The 14282-nt window shown below is 32.7% G+C and overlaps 1 protein-coding gene across 1 annotated transcript; it reads left to right on the top strand.

The window, feature by feature from the left end:
* The first annotated feature begins 796 nt into the window (after window positions 1-796).
* LOC142616631 (uncharacterized) lies at window positions 797-13901 on the top strand. Its single transcript, XM_075789445.1, has 3 exons — window positions 797-935; window positions 2249-2440; window positions 12586-13901. Exons 1-3 carry the CDS (start codon window positions 797-799, stop codon window positions 13899-13901), a joined length of 1647 nt encoding a protein of 548 aa, XP_075645560.1.
* Window positions 13902-14282: the final 381 nt, after the last annotated feature.

Consider the following 14282-nt stretch of genomic DNA (forward strand, 5'->3'; position numbering starts at 1 on the left):
CTAATCAAACTAAAAAAAAGTTGCATGAAAACGCCGCTATAGGTTTTGGGCTGATCAAACTTTAAAAAAAAAAATTGCATGGAAATGCCACTATAGGTGTTACTGAATGCCGCTATAGGTATGGAACTTGAGCTCCATAAACTCGAGTTTCATGCCATTTTTTTTTTTTTTTTTAGTTTGATTGCCCCATACTCAATTTTCTACCAATTGAGTTCTTCATTGAAACTCGATTTTAATAAAATCGAGTTTCGAAACAAGGGCATAAACCTAAATAGTTTGGAAACAGGGGCATATTGCCAAATATTTTGAAAAATAGGGGTAAAATGCTAGAATCTCCATTTATTCAAGCAATATGTCAGATAAATTGGGACATTAAAGTTTGTAGATATCATATGATGAACTTTTTCAAGCAATATAATTAAATTTGCAATATGTCATTATTGTTGGTGTACGTGGGATAAATTATAGAGAAGGGTGTGTGATGGAAGCTCTCAGATCGGTCTCAGAGATTCCTGCACATAGACATAGACACAGTAAACACAGCACTGCTGCATGCAATGTTAGTAGACTTTGATCGTGAGTTTGACCGTTGACATTTTTGCTCTCCAGGTGCTCCTTACTCAGTTTTTTGTGTAGATTTCATTTTTGCAACATCTCGAACAATAACATATTGCTGAGCATCCTTCGAGCATGCCCAAGTTAGATCAGAAAGGTCAATTTGGTCCCAAATGAAGTGAGGTTGATCATAGTAGTCATTGATACTACTGTTGTTGCTAATACTGAGTCTACTTCGCCAATGCCTTTTGTCTCAGTTAAGTCCCAGTTTTCTGCATCCACTATTAACCTCTCCTCCATTGAATTACAGGACATCATAACTCAGGCTATTCGTATGGCTGGTAATGCATCTCTTTCCACTGCTCTCTTAGTTTTACCTAGTAAGTCTCACTCTTGGCATTTTGATTATGCCTATTGCAATCACATGACACCTCCCTCGTCCTTATTCTCCAAACTTGAACCTGCACCACATTCTCTTAATATTCATATAGTTGATGGTTCCACCATGCATGTCAATAGTCTAGGTTTTGTTTCGACCTCCAACCTCTCAGTTCCTGAGGTCTTTTATGTACCTGACCTATACTGTAATTTATGCTCTATAGGACAATTAGTTGAACTAGGATATCGCCTTATTTTTTACTATTATAGGTGTATTGTACAAGATCCGAGGACGGGGCAGGAGCTTGGGACCGGTCCTAAAGTTAGGCGTATGTTTATCGTTGATAACCTTCATCTTCCCACCAGTTGCTCCTGTTTCTATTGCTGCTGCAGCCACTGCAGTTTCTTTCTTACCTTCTCTCGTACTTTGGCATTCTCGTCTTGGTCATGCACCCTCTTCTCGAGTACAACAATTAGCTTCTAGGGGTCTATTAGGTTCTATGTCCAAAGACAATTTTGATTATACTTCATGCCAATTAGAAAAATAGCCAGCTTCGCCTTTCAATAATAGTGAATCTATCTCTAATAGTATTTTTGAGTTAATTTATTATGATGTTTAGGGACCTTTTCTTGTTACTAGTATTGGTGGATCTCGATATTTTGTTGTATTGATGATTATTCTTGTTATGGTTGGATTTTCCTATGAAACCTCGCCTTTTGAATTATTACCAATCTACAGTAACTTTGCAAAAATGGTTGAAACACAATTTTCTAAACGTATCAAAAATTTTTGATTGGATAATGCTCTTGAATATACTCAACATGCTTTTCAAGCTTTGTTGCATTCCTATGGCACTATACATCACCTAACTTGTCCAGATACCTCTCAGCAAAATGGTCGAGCCGAACGAAAATTTCGTCATATTTTTGACACTATTGCACTCCTTCTTTCTACCAAAGTTCCTGCCCCATTTTGGGGTGATATTGCTCTTCATGTTGTGCATGCTATTAATTGCATCTCAAGCACTATCATCCATAATCAAACTCCATATGAGGTCACCCTCTGACTATCATCACCTGCGCTCCTTCGGTTCTGCTTGTTTCGTTCTTTTTTAGCCTCATTAGCATAACAAACTTGAGTCTTGATCCAGACTTTGTTGTTTCCTTGGCTATGGTGAAACTCAAAACGGGTATCAGTGTTATGATCCTGTCTCTCATCATCTTCGTGTTTCCCCTAATGTTGTCTTTTGGGAACACCGCTCATTTGTTGATCTTTCTCATTTTCATTATCACCTGACTACCTCCTCTATTTTAGAAATCTTTCCACACGAGTCACATGTTCCTTCTACAAATACTCTTGATCCTCCTTTGGACTTCTCTATCCAACCACCAGATATTTTTTATGCTTCTCCTAGATCATCCTCTAATGAACATATGGAAGATGAACTAGTCGATGACAAGCTACCCCACTTTGAGCCTGGGTCCCCTGCTCTTGCTTCGCTTGAAGGTCTTCCACAAGACATTCCACCTCGTCACTCAACTCAGGTAAGATCCATTCCTGCACAATTTACTTGATTATCATTGTTACACTGCACTTGCTACACTACACGAGCCTCACACCTATCATGAGGCCTTTATTGACCCTTTATGACAGATTGCAATGAAAGAGGAACTTGATACATTATCCAAAAACCATACTTAAGATTTGGTTACTCTCCCTCCTAGATAGTCTGTGGTTGGTTGTAGGTGGATCTATAAGATCAAGACTCAATCTAATGGGTCAATTGAGCGCTATAAGACTCGTCTAGTTGCAAAAGGTTTTACACAAAAGTATGAGATTGATTATGAAAAGACCTTTGCTCCGGCTGCTTGTATCTCATCTGTTTGTACCCTCTTAGTTGTTGCCACTACTAGTAAATGAGACTTTTTTTCAAATAGATGTCAAAAATGTCTTCCTTAATGGGGACTTAAGTGAAGAAATTTATATGCAACCTCCTCCTAGTCACTTTATTGATTCAAATAAGGTTTTTTGCCTTCGATGTGCACTTTATGGCCTTAAACAGGCTCCAAGAGCTTAGTTTCCGAAGTTCAGCTCCACCATCTTTCTCTTAGGTTATACTGCCAGTCCTTATGATTTTGCCTTTATCGCACTAACAAAGGCACCATTGTGCTTCTCCTATATGTGGATGATATGATCGTAACTAGTGATGACCTCAATGGTATTCAAGAACTTAAGAATTTTCTCAGTCAACAGTTTGAGATGAAAGATCTTGGACATCTCAACTACTTCTTGGGTCTTGAAATCACTCATTCCACAGATAGTCTTTATATTACTTAAGCCAAGTATGCTTTTGAACTTTTTTCTCGAGCTGGACTCACTAATAGCAAGATTGTTGACACTCCAGTTGAACTCAATGCACATCTGACTCCCTCAGGGGGGAAACCTTTGTCTAATCCCTCTCTTTATAGACGATTGGTTGGCAGTCTAGTTTATCTCACTGTCACTTGTCCAGACATTTCATATGCTATTCATTAGGTGAGCTAGTATCTGTTTGCTCCATGATCGACTCACTATGCTGTTGTTCTGCGTATTCTTTGATACTTGAAGGGCACTCTCTTCCATAGTCTTTTCTACTCTGCTCAGTCTCCTCTTATTCTCTGTGTATTCTTTAATGCTGATTGGGTAGGAGATCCCACTAATCATAGGTCCACCACTGGTTATTACTTTCTCCTTTTTTCTTCTCTGGTTTCTTAGTGAAAAAAGAAACAAACCCTTGTGGCCCGCTCTAGTACTGAAGCAGAATATCGTGCCCTCACTGATTCCACATTTGAGCTCCTTTGGCTACGATGACTTTAAGGACTTAGGTGTGTCTACATCCTCTGCTACTCTTCTTTATTGTGACAACTAGAGTGTCATTCATATTGCTCACAATGATGTCTTCTATGAACGGACTAAATACATCGAGATCGATTGTCATTTTATTCGTTATCATCTTGTCCATGGTGCTCTCAAGCTGTTCTCGGTCTCCTCTAAAGATCAATTTGCAGATATCTTCACCAAATCATATCCTAAAGGACGCCTCCGTGCTTTGGTTGACAACCTCAAGTTGGTCTTACACCCACCTTGAGTTTGAGGGGGGCTATTAACGTGCAATGGGTTGTGGGCTTTAGGCCCATCTTGTTTACTTGTGGAGCACATATACTTATACTAAACACTTTGCCTCCTATATAAAAGCACTCATATATACTCTATTACTTGTGAAATAGAATACTATTCATTCAGTATTTCTAACATTCCAACATAGGCTGAGACCAGTGAAAATTGGCCACTTGGAACTCATCAAGCTATACAGTCACCTTCTGGATAATCATGCTAGCATTTTGGCTGGACTTTTCGAGCTATGTTGCATTACGATTAAAACAGATGCTCCAAGCAATGGTGATAGCGAGCTCCAATACATCATCCCCCTCATATGTTCTTTGTCATGAAGTATCACTAAGCAAAAAAAAAAAACTTAAAATAAGGAAAAAAAAATTAAAACTATTGTCAAATTTAATTATAGAAGGTTATAAAATGATGTGACAACGAAGATAATTAGAATCATGTTAATAATATAATAAATACAATTTTTTTTTCTATATTGTATTTAAAAGTTGACACGTTAATTACAAGATGCATTTAATAAACTTGTAGTATCATTAAGATCACTTTTAAAATAATAAAGCCTACTTAAAGAGCGTTTTGTATGCAGTATAACTTGTCCCGCCCTCTTTTAAAAGTTACTAAGGTTTTTTAGTTGAGCTTTTAGTGTGCTTTTGTATTATAACCATATTCCCTCTTTCTTGTGTGTATGTTTGTTTTTCAAAAATAATAAAGCCAAAGAAATCTATATGTGACATGACTTACTTGCATACATTTATCAAAATCATTAGGATAGTTTTTAATTTGGATGCCATTTTGAAGTACTTAAGCAAATTTCATGCTTTTATTTGGTTGTGGATTGTAGATAGGATAAAGAGGAAGCGGAGAGAGCACCGTTAGTTGGTCTTATGCATGAGAGTTTTCCTTCTCTTTTTGAATAAATAATACTTAATTAATCCACTTTTTATGTAAAACAAATTATACATTTTTTTGTTTTGAAAACATGTACATATACCAAACACTATATTATGTGTTTTTAGTTTTAAAAATGTTATAGAAACATAGTGTGAAACATATATATATATATATATATATATATATATATATATATATATATATATATATATATATATATATATATATATATATATATATTCGTTTATAAGTACTCAAAACACAAGTTTTTAGGACATTTTTTAAATCACAATTTTTACATTATTTTGAAAACTAAGGATCTGTTTAGTATTGTTGTTTAAACAATAATTTTATTATTTAAATACCACAACACGTATTTCTACAACATTTTTTCACCTACACATATTTCTACAATACTTAAACAACGTTACTAGAAATCTCTTACCAAACAGGTCATAAAGTGCAATATTACTACCAAATGGGCCAAAAGTATATAGAATATTGATTGGTAGATTAGAATTTTGAAGAAGTAATTTTGACAATTCTTGTTGAAGATTTTTGAGGGAACTACACAAAACCACATAAAATCTTTCCAGGGGATTGAGAAATAAAAGACATGTCAAAAGTCATGATGTACTAGACCTTGCAATGGTTTTTTTTTTTTTTTTGGGAATTGACCTTACAAAGTTAATGTAATATTTATCTTGCAGTGATATATCTAGTATCCGTTTGGATAGCGTCCAGCTTTTTTAGTGCATCCCGTGCACTGTTCATGAGACCTGCAAATATATATATATATATATATATATATATATATATATATATCATAAAAACAAAATCTTACGATACTATTTACATATTTAAAAATTATTTTACTAGTGTATGTACTAAAACAGATACAGACGCGCACGTATATAATCTGGATACAGCCTTACTGTATTTAAAAAGAAGAAGTTAAATCCCATAAAAAAACAAAAGAAAGAATAGGATTCTCCTAGTACAATAATTCAATAGTCAAAAAGTGACTCGTTTTACAGGAAAGGGAGATATCATGTTCTTGTATATCACAATTATCGTGATACCAAATTATCACAATAATCTTGGTATGACATTATTTCTTTCCAAAGTAGTCTAGTACTCGTCAGAGTCAGTCCAAAACAAAATGGTTGGTTTTTACTTTGGCGGTTCAACAAATTTGGAGGTCTAAGGTAATATATATTCAAATTGAGCATTTTTGTTATCGTTTAAATAATAATCCGTGTCTAATATTGTAGCTTTTTAAAAAATTCATTCTTTTTATTCTTTAATATATTTTTTTGTGAAAAAAATGCTAAAGTTATAACAATTTTACTACAAAAAATTTACAAATAATATGGCTATGAATGTGATCAATGACACTTTAAGATGATATAATAAACAAATATTTTAATGAATGATGGTGATATTATAAATTTTACAATATGAAACTTACAAAGATATATTACTAATCACAAAAAATCATTTAAAAGTACATTTAATAGGTTGTTGAAGCCTACAAATCATAATAAATTTCGTATCAATTTGTAAAGGCTATGAAGTAAAATTTATAATATTTTTACTGTTTTCCTATCTGAATTACTTCTTATTATTAATGACACATATATTTGTAACACCTATATATTTAAAGTTGTCTTATCTCTAGCATTACTCAATTCTTTGGAACTTCTTAAAGGTAGAGGAGAATCTTTTTTTTTTTCTTCTTCTAAATCTTCAAAAAGATATTTTAAAATAAATAAATAAATAAATTTTTGGCCCAAAATTTGGGGATCTTTCTCCGGTAGGGGGCCCTAGGCGACAGCCTACTTGGCGTAGGCCTAGGGCCGGCCCTGTTCATACTCAAGTGAAGAATGCAGGGTTCATGAATCAAGCTAATTTTCTGTTATTCATGTTAGTCCACCTTTAATAGAGATGACAATAGGGTGTGGCAATGTCAAATCAGAGGTGTCTCATTCTTGTTTCGAAATGGGAACGGGACAAGTTGCCGTGAATCGGAGGAATTTTTCTATCTCTAATAAGTTGAATTCAACATTAATGAGTTAAAATGAAAAAAAGAAAAGAAAAGGAAGAACAATTGTAAAAATGGGAGAGAAATGAAGTGTGTTTTAGGGCATATTATAGAATATGTAAAAAAATAATAATAAAATTATAAAATAGGATAGATATTAGAAAGATGAACTTATGTATATAAATTACTTAAATGTATATTAAATAAAAACATATATGTACACTTTTGGGGTGGGACGGGGCGGGGTGAGCAAAACCATTCCTGCCTTGTCAAGTCCTTGGGTAGAAATAACCTGCATGGGGTAGGATGGACCATATGAGAGAGGAATTTTGCTATCTCTACTTAGGATTATTGCTACATTGCCTAAAACTATTGGACTATGAAGGAATGAAATTATAATTTCATCTTTGAAGGCGAAAGCATGAAATAACACAAATAATTAATTACGTTTCATGAAAAAAAAAATCTAAGATTGAATATATATATATATATATATATATATATAATATTGTTTCTTAATACATTTGAACTCAATCATCAATTAAAATGGAATTTAACATTATTTTAAATCCCAAAATAAATTTTCTGGATTGATTTTGTAATAGATTTTCCTATAATTGTTCTTTTTTTTTTTAATTGATCTTCATTTTATTGCGAAACACATTTTTTTTTACCATAGCTACGGTGGTTATAAGTCAAAAATTGTAGTTGGCTTTCTCATAGTACACATAAAAATGAAAAATCATATTTATTATCTCATGGCTCTATCTAGAGGTGTTCGCGGTGTGGTGCAGTTTTGGGCTATTTTTAGTACTGCACTTTGCGGTGCGTTTTAACTAAAATCATAACGCAAAACTAAAATCATAACTGCACTATACCTTATTTTTGCCGTCACATGTGTGATGCGGTGCGGTTTAAAGTTAAGCCAAAACTATAACCACACCGCACCTCATTTTTGAGGTCACATGTGCGGTGCGGTATATAAGATGCAATTTGAATGGTTTGAAATTGTTATATTTTTCAAATTTTGGGCTTCTCCTACCTAGTTCAAAACTAATTTTTTTCCTTTTTTTTGGTCTAAGTTTTTAACTATTGAGCTAGTTTTTCTTTATTTTATGTTGGTTTTCCTAATCAACATTTGCTAGATATTAAAAATAATTAAATATATTAATATATAGAGAGGGTGCAGTGCGATTTGTGCGGTTTTTGTTATTATAAAACCGCAAACTGCACTGCACCATGCGGTGTGGTGCGGTGCGGTGCGGTGCGGTTATGCTATTTTGCGAGCAGTTTTGATGCCGTTTTTGTGGTTTGATAAACACCCCTCCATCCTTAGGACTATTAATGATAGGGTTGAAGTCAAAGTTGTTGCTCAATAACTTATTTTACAGTTTTACTGAAGCCGTATAGAATCTATAGATCCCTCACTTGAGTTATCTCTATTTTGTGAGGCCATTTAGACCTAGTAGGAATTGGCTCCTTAACAAATTGGGTTACTGTAATCATATATAAGTAAGATTACCATGATCCATCTCCTTCCTTTTGCTTTTTATTTAGCAAAAACAAAAAATCTCAAAGTTTTATTAAGTTTAAGAAAAGCACATACCTCTTTGAAAAAGTTTAAGGTTACTTCTAAAATCAACGCCTTAATTAGGAAAATTTATAATTATACACTATCGAGTATTGCAACATTACCAATATATCCCCTTTGTCAACATCATTTAAAATCTTGCAATTAACCCACCAAGAAACAACATCATTTTGGATTAAGAAAAAAAAAAAAACTCTCTTTTTAGGCAGGCTAACCGCGAAAATGTGAAAACGTATAATGACAAGGGCATGTTAATATTGTTATAATTGTTGAGCGTGTAAATAGTAAGTTTTCAAAGTTGAGTGATTGGGTTGAAAGGGACCCTAAATTTCAAGTGTAAATTGCATTTGAGCCTTATAATTTTCATTTTCTTACTCTTTTTGGATTCGTAGCACAAATACATCATGGACATGTATCATATGTCCTTTGATTGGGAAAAAAAAAAAACTATTTTTCACAGGTTTGACTAATTAATATCCAAATACTTTTTCAATTGGAATCTCATTTTGTTTTAATGAGAATCTCCCTGATATAAAATAATATGACACAGTGAGTTTTAATCTCTATATTTTGTTTAATTAGTAAATAATGTGACAATTTTTATTAAAATAATATAAAATTTTAATTAAAAATTACTAAAAGTAAGCAGAAATAGCTTTTCTTAGCGCTCTCCTTCCAAAGAATGTGCTTGGCAATAAGTCTGGGAATGTCTTTCCTAAAATTGAGTGGAGACAACTACAGAAGGACCATGAGACAATGCCACCTTGAAATTTTTAAATCTTTTTTAATAATATATATTAATAAAAAAAAATTTAAAGTCTGGGTTTAAATAAAAAAGAGTCATGTTAACGAATGCCCTTAGGGCATTGGTTAACAATCCATTTTAGGAAAGTTTTAATACCACTTTTATGAAAAATGAAAAAAGCTGTCAAAACATTAATTATTTTATTTCATTTTCCCATAAAAACTTTCTTTAAATTGATTATTAACCAATGTCCTAAGGGCATTCGTTAGCATTTTCTAATAAAAAATTCATACTCGACCCCCAATGTTGAAAATCAACCCCTTCTCAAAATTGAAGTTGGCCCAAAAATCCCAAATATTAAAATGGTTATCTAACTCACACCTGTGGTCAGTGGCCCCTTTCAAACAAAATCCCTAATAAAACAAAAGCAAATCCCTTATAACTATATAAAAAATAAAATAAAAAAATCTCTACGCAAACAAAATGTAAATGACTTTTATATTTTTATAATATTGAATAGATACTATTAGATTTCATATATTAATTTTGTTTTAAATTTTATTATATTTCTTGTTTTTGAATGGTTAATTTTTTATATATTATTTATTCCTTTCATATTTTTGGCCACAAAGGTAAATCTATTCTAGTCTGTCCGTACGGCAATCCACCTCTTCCGTAGTCCAAAAGCGAGTGTTTTCACTTTTCATAGATCTTGTTTTAGTTTTCATAGATCTGTCCGTACAGGAGGCACAACCTCTGCACTGTTTCATACTGTAGTTTTTATACTGGGGCCAGGAAAAAAAAAAAAATACAAAATAAATGCAGAAAACGAATGGTAAAGTATTTATTTTGCGAAGATTATTTTTATTAATTTATTTTATTATTTAGCTTATTTTTATTATTATTTATGGGTTTTATTATATTTTTTTGTACTATTTATGGGTCTTACTGTATTATTTCAACTAATTTTTACTTTTATCTATCGTATTTTTAACAAAAAAACTTCAGTTTCAGTAAAATAAGTGGATTCTAAAGAAACCAAAAATAAGTTCGTTTTTATGATATTTTGGACGGGTGTGGCTTGGTATTAAGAGTGATCGTAACGTTTCACATAATGCTTGATAGGAGGTGAGCGTTTTTAGTAGTAACACTTCAATAAATGTGTTATGCTTATTATAACAGTTTTATCAAAGCTTCAGTAGCATATAATATCTATTAGGTAATGTCACGTAATGTGAAATCAATGGGTACATACCAAATAAAAAAAGAGGTTCGTTTCTTTCACATCTCTTTCACTCCACATCACATGCCACTTGGCCTCCACTGTTGCTGGTTGTGAAAAAAAAATCAAGAGTCTAGAGGGAGTTCATGTTCTGGAATGCCCTACAATTATAGCATATATGTTGTAGTGGACATTTCTGTATAAGACTAAGATGGGAATTCGCACTATAATAGCATAAATATGAAAGGTTCTCTACATATACTATGTTGGTCGCAAAAGAAAATGCAGTGTACCTCAGCAAATTGAATTATAATGACTTCTTATAGTTCTAAATGTACCTGTTGATTAGGACAAAGTCATGTAGACGTAGAATAAATATATAAAAAAAATTATTTAATTAGAGACTTGGATTTCTACTACACTCAGTTTGTTGCCTTATAAAATATCTTTATCAGTAACCTTTTTGCATTAGTTTTGCATTCTTTGGATGATGACGCAATCAGAAATGTAATCATTCATTTTTCAATAAAAAAAAAGTAGAAAAAAGAAAAAAAGAAATGTAATCATTCGGTCAATGCAGTAATTATAAATTTTAATTAATATTAGCAAAAAAGAGTCTAATTAATTAATTAAATATAGTTGTAACATGATTCTCAATATATATATATATATATATTTTTTTTTTTTTTGAAACTTCAATATATATTTAATTAGTTGTAACACCTTTGAAGAAAATACTAAAGTTACTAATAATTTTATTATAAAATATTTACAAACCAACATAGGAATGAATTGAATGATTGTGATTGGTTTATCACTTCAATAATATAATAAATGATGTTTAACCAAATTACATTTTTATTATTAGTGATATATATCAATTTATAAAACTTATGTATCTCAAATGTCATCTCCAAAACAAACATTCTTTGAAAATTTAGATCCTCATTAAAATTATTGGATTCTTGTGCTATAAATGATTGGGAAGGAAAATCTTTCACGGTGCTTGACCTACACCATGATTTTTTTATTTAATTTTTTGTTTTTATTTTTTTGGAAAGTTGCTCTCATATGTGACATGTTAACAAGTCTTAGAAATAAGAATTTAAAGTGACATGATAACAAACCAAAGATTGAGGAAGTTTTTCTCTCTCAACCACTACATCATTGTGATGTCAAATTCACATCACCAAGAATATTGATTTAATAGATAATTGTGCGATTTTCGGCATATACATATATGTATCTAAATTCTAAAATGTGGCTAAATTAGTACGGTTCTGTTTGGTTGTGGGTTTTTATTGTCTTTTAGAATTTTGCTGCAGCAGGTGAGCTGCTTAAATTTGCTTTGTCTTCTTGCTCTTGTATGTTTGTGATTGTTGTTGTTTTATGGTGCAGTTGTTCTTTAACTCTCTACACACTACTGCGTCAATGGCTATGACATATTTATTACTATTGTGAGGGGGCCATTGGCTTGTGGCTATGAATTATGAAGGCCAGGAATCAAATACAGAACATGCAAAGTGACCACACATCACAGAGGACATCTAACCAAATAAAACTCACGTTAGAAAAAAAAAAAAATGGGGCTATACCAGGGGGGGGGGGGGGGGGGGGGGCAGGGTGCCCCTGAAATTTCAATTTTTTTTTTTACTAGGAAATACCATATTTGCCCCCCCCCCCCCTACCAAAAAAAAAAAAAAAAAAAAAGAAAAAAGCTAGAAAGGAAAAGTAACGTGACTTAATTGAGTTTTTTTTTTTTTTTTTTGACAGAAGTGATAATGAAAGAGATCAAATTAGAAGGCATTATCTACAAAATAAACATTGTCAACCAGTTGATCATGATTTTCCACAAAGTCAATTTGGCAAAACAAAGCGTCGATTTAATCCAGTGTGGTTCAAAGACTATCCTAGTTGGTTGGAATATAGCATTACGAAAGATGCTGCATATTGTCTATTTTGTTATCTATTTCGACACGTCTTGGTGATCAAGGAGGGGGAGACTCATTTGTTACTGAAGGATTCAGAAATTGGAAAAAGAAGGAGAAATTACAGAATCACGTTGGGGACCACAACAGTGCACATAATATAGCTCAAAGAAAATGTGAAGCTTTGTTAAACCAGAGACAAAGTATTCAAACAGTTATAAACAAGCAATCGGATGTCGAGAAAAGGGAATATCGAACTCGTTTGAATGCATCAGTGGATTGTATTTGTTTTCTACTACGGCAAAGATTAGCATTTCGTGGCCATGATGAATCTAAAGACTCCAATAATCAAGGAAATTTTTTTGAATTATTACGATTTCTTGCAAATCACAATGAAGAAATTGATAAGGCAGTCCTCGAAAATGCTCCTGAAAATCATCAAATGACCTCTCCTAATATCCAAAAAGAAATAGCAAATGTTGCAGCCGTTGAGACAATAAATGCTATTATTAAAGATATTGGAGACTCATTATTTGCTATTATAGTTGATGAATCACATGATATGTCTACTAAAGAACAAATGGCGATTGCTTTGCGCTATGTGGACAAACTGGGACATGTGAATGAGCGCTTTTTAAGCATTACACATGTTAATAATACATCAGCAGTGACACTAAAGAGTGCAATTGAGGAGGTATTTAATAAACATAGCTTAAGCATTAGTAGATTGCGGGGACAAGGCTACGACGGGGCAAACAACATGCGAGGTGAGTTAAATGGACTAAAAACTCTTATTTTGAAAGATAATCCTTCTGCCTATTATGTCCATTGCTTTGCACATCAGCTTCAACTAACATTAGTTGCAGTAGCAAAAAATCACATCCAGATTGCAACCTTTTTTAACTTGGTTGCAAAGGTATTCAATATTGTTGGAGCATCATGTAAACGTCATGATATTCTTCGTGAAAAACGTAATGCTGAAGTTATAGAAGCACTAAAAAATAATGAAATTTCAACTGGTCGTGGCTTGAATCAAGAAATGAGTCTAAAAAGACCTGGAGATACACGTTGGAGTTCTCATTATGGTGCACTTGTTAATATTATTCACATGTTTTCTTCTGTAATTGATGTGATTGAAACTATTATAGAAGATGGTTTAGATTCTGATCAGAGAGCAGAAGCAAATATCTTAATTGGTTTACTCCAAACATTTGAATTCGTGTTTGATTTACATTTGATGAAAGGTGTGCTTGGCATAAGTAATGAGTTGTCACAGGCATTACAACGAAAAGATCAAGATATTGTGAATGCTATGAAGTTGGTTGACATTTCAAAGCAACGTTTACAGGTCATGAGAGATGATGGGTGGAACTTTTGCTAGAGGAGGTTTCTGCATTTTGTGCAAAAAATAATATTGATGTTCCTGATATGGATGATTTTTATCAACCTCGGCCACGACGAAAAGCTCAAAACATGAAAAATTCACATCATTATCAAGTGGAGCTTTTTTATACTGTTATAGATATGCAACTTCAGGAACTCAATAGTCGTTTTGAAAATTATGAATTATTACTTTGTGTTGCATGTTTGAACCCAGATAACTTATTTTCAGCATTCAACAAGGAGAAATTAATTCGGCTTGCTCAGTTTTATCCAAGTGATTTTTCAACAGTTCAAGTTTCTTTCTTGGATAACCAACTTGAGACATACATCCATGACATGCGGTCCTCTGAAGAGTTTTCAGCACTTAAAGGAATTGGAC

The sequence above is a fragment of the Castanea sativa genome, chromosome 11 (genome assembly GCF_040712315.1).
Source record: "Castanea sativa cultivar Marrone di Chiusa Pesio chromosome 11, ASM4071231v1".
NCBI lineage: Eukaryota > Viridiplantae > Streptophyta > Magnoliopsida > Fagales > Fagaceae > Castanea > Castanea sativa.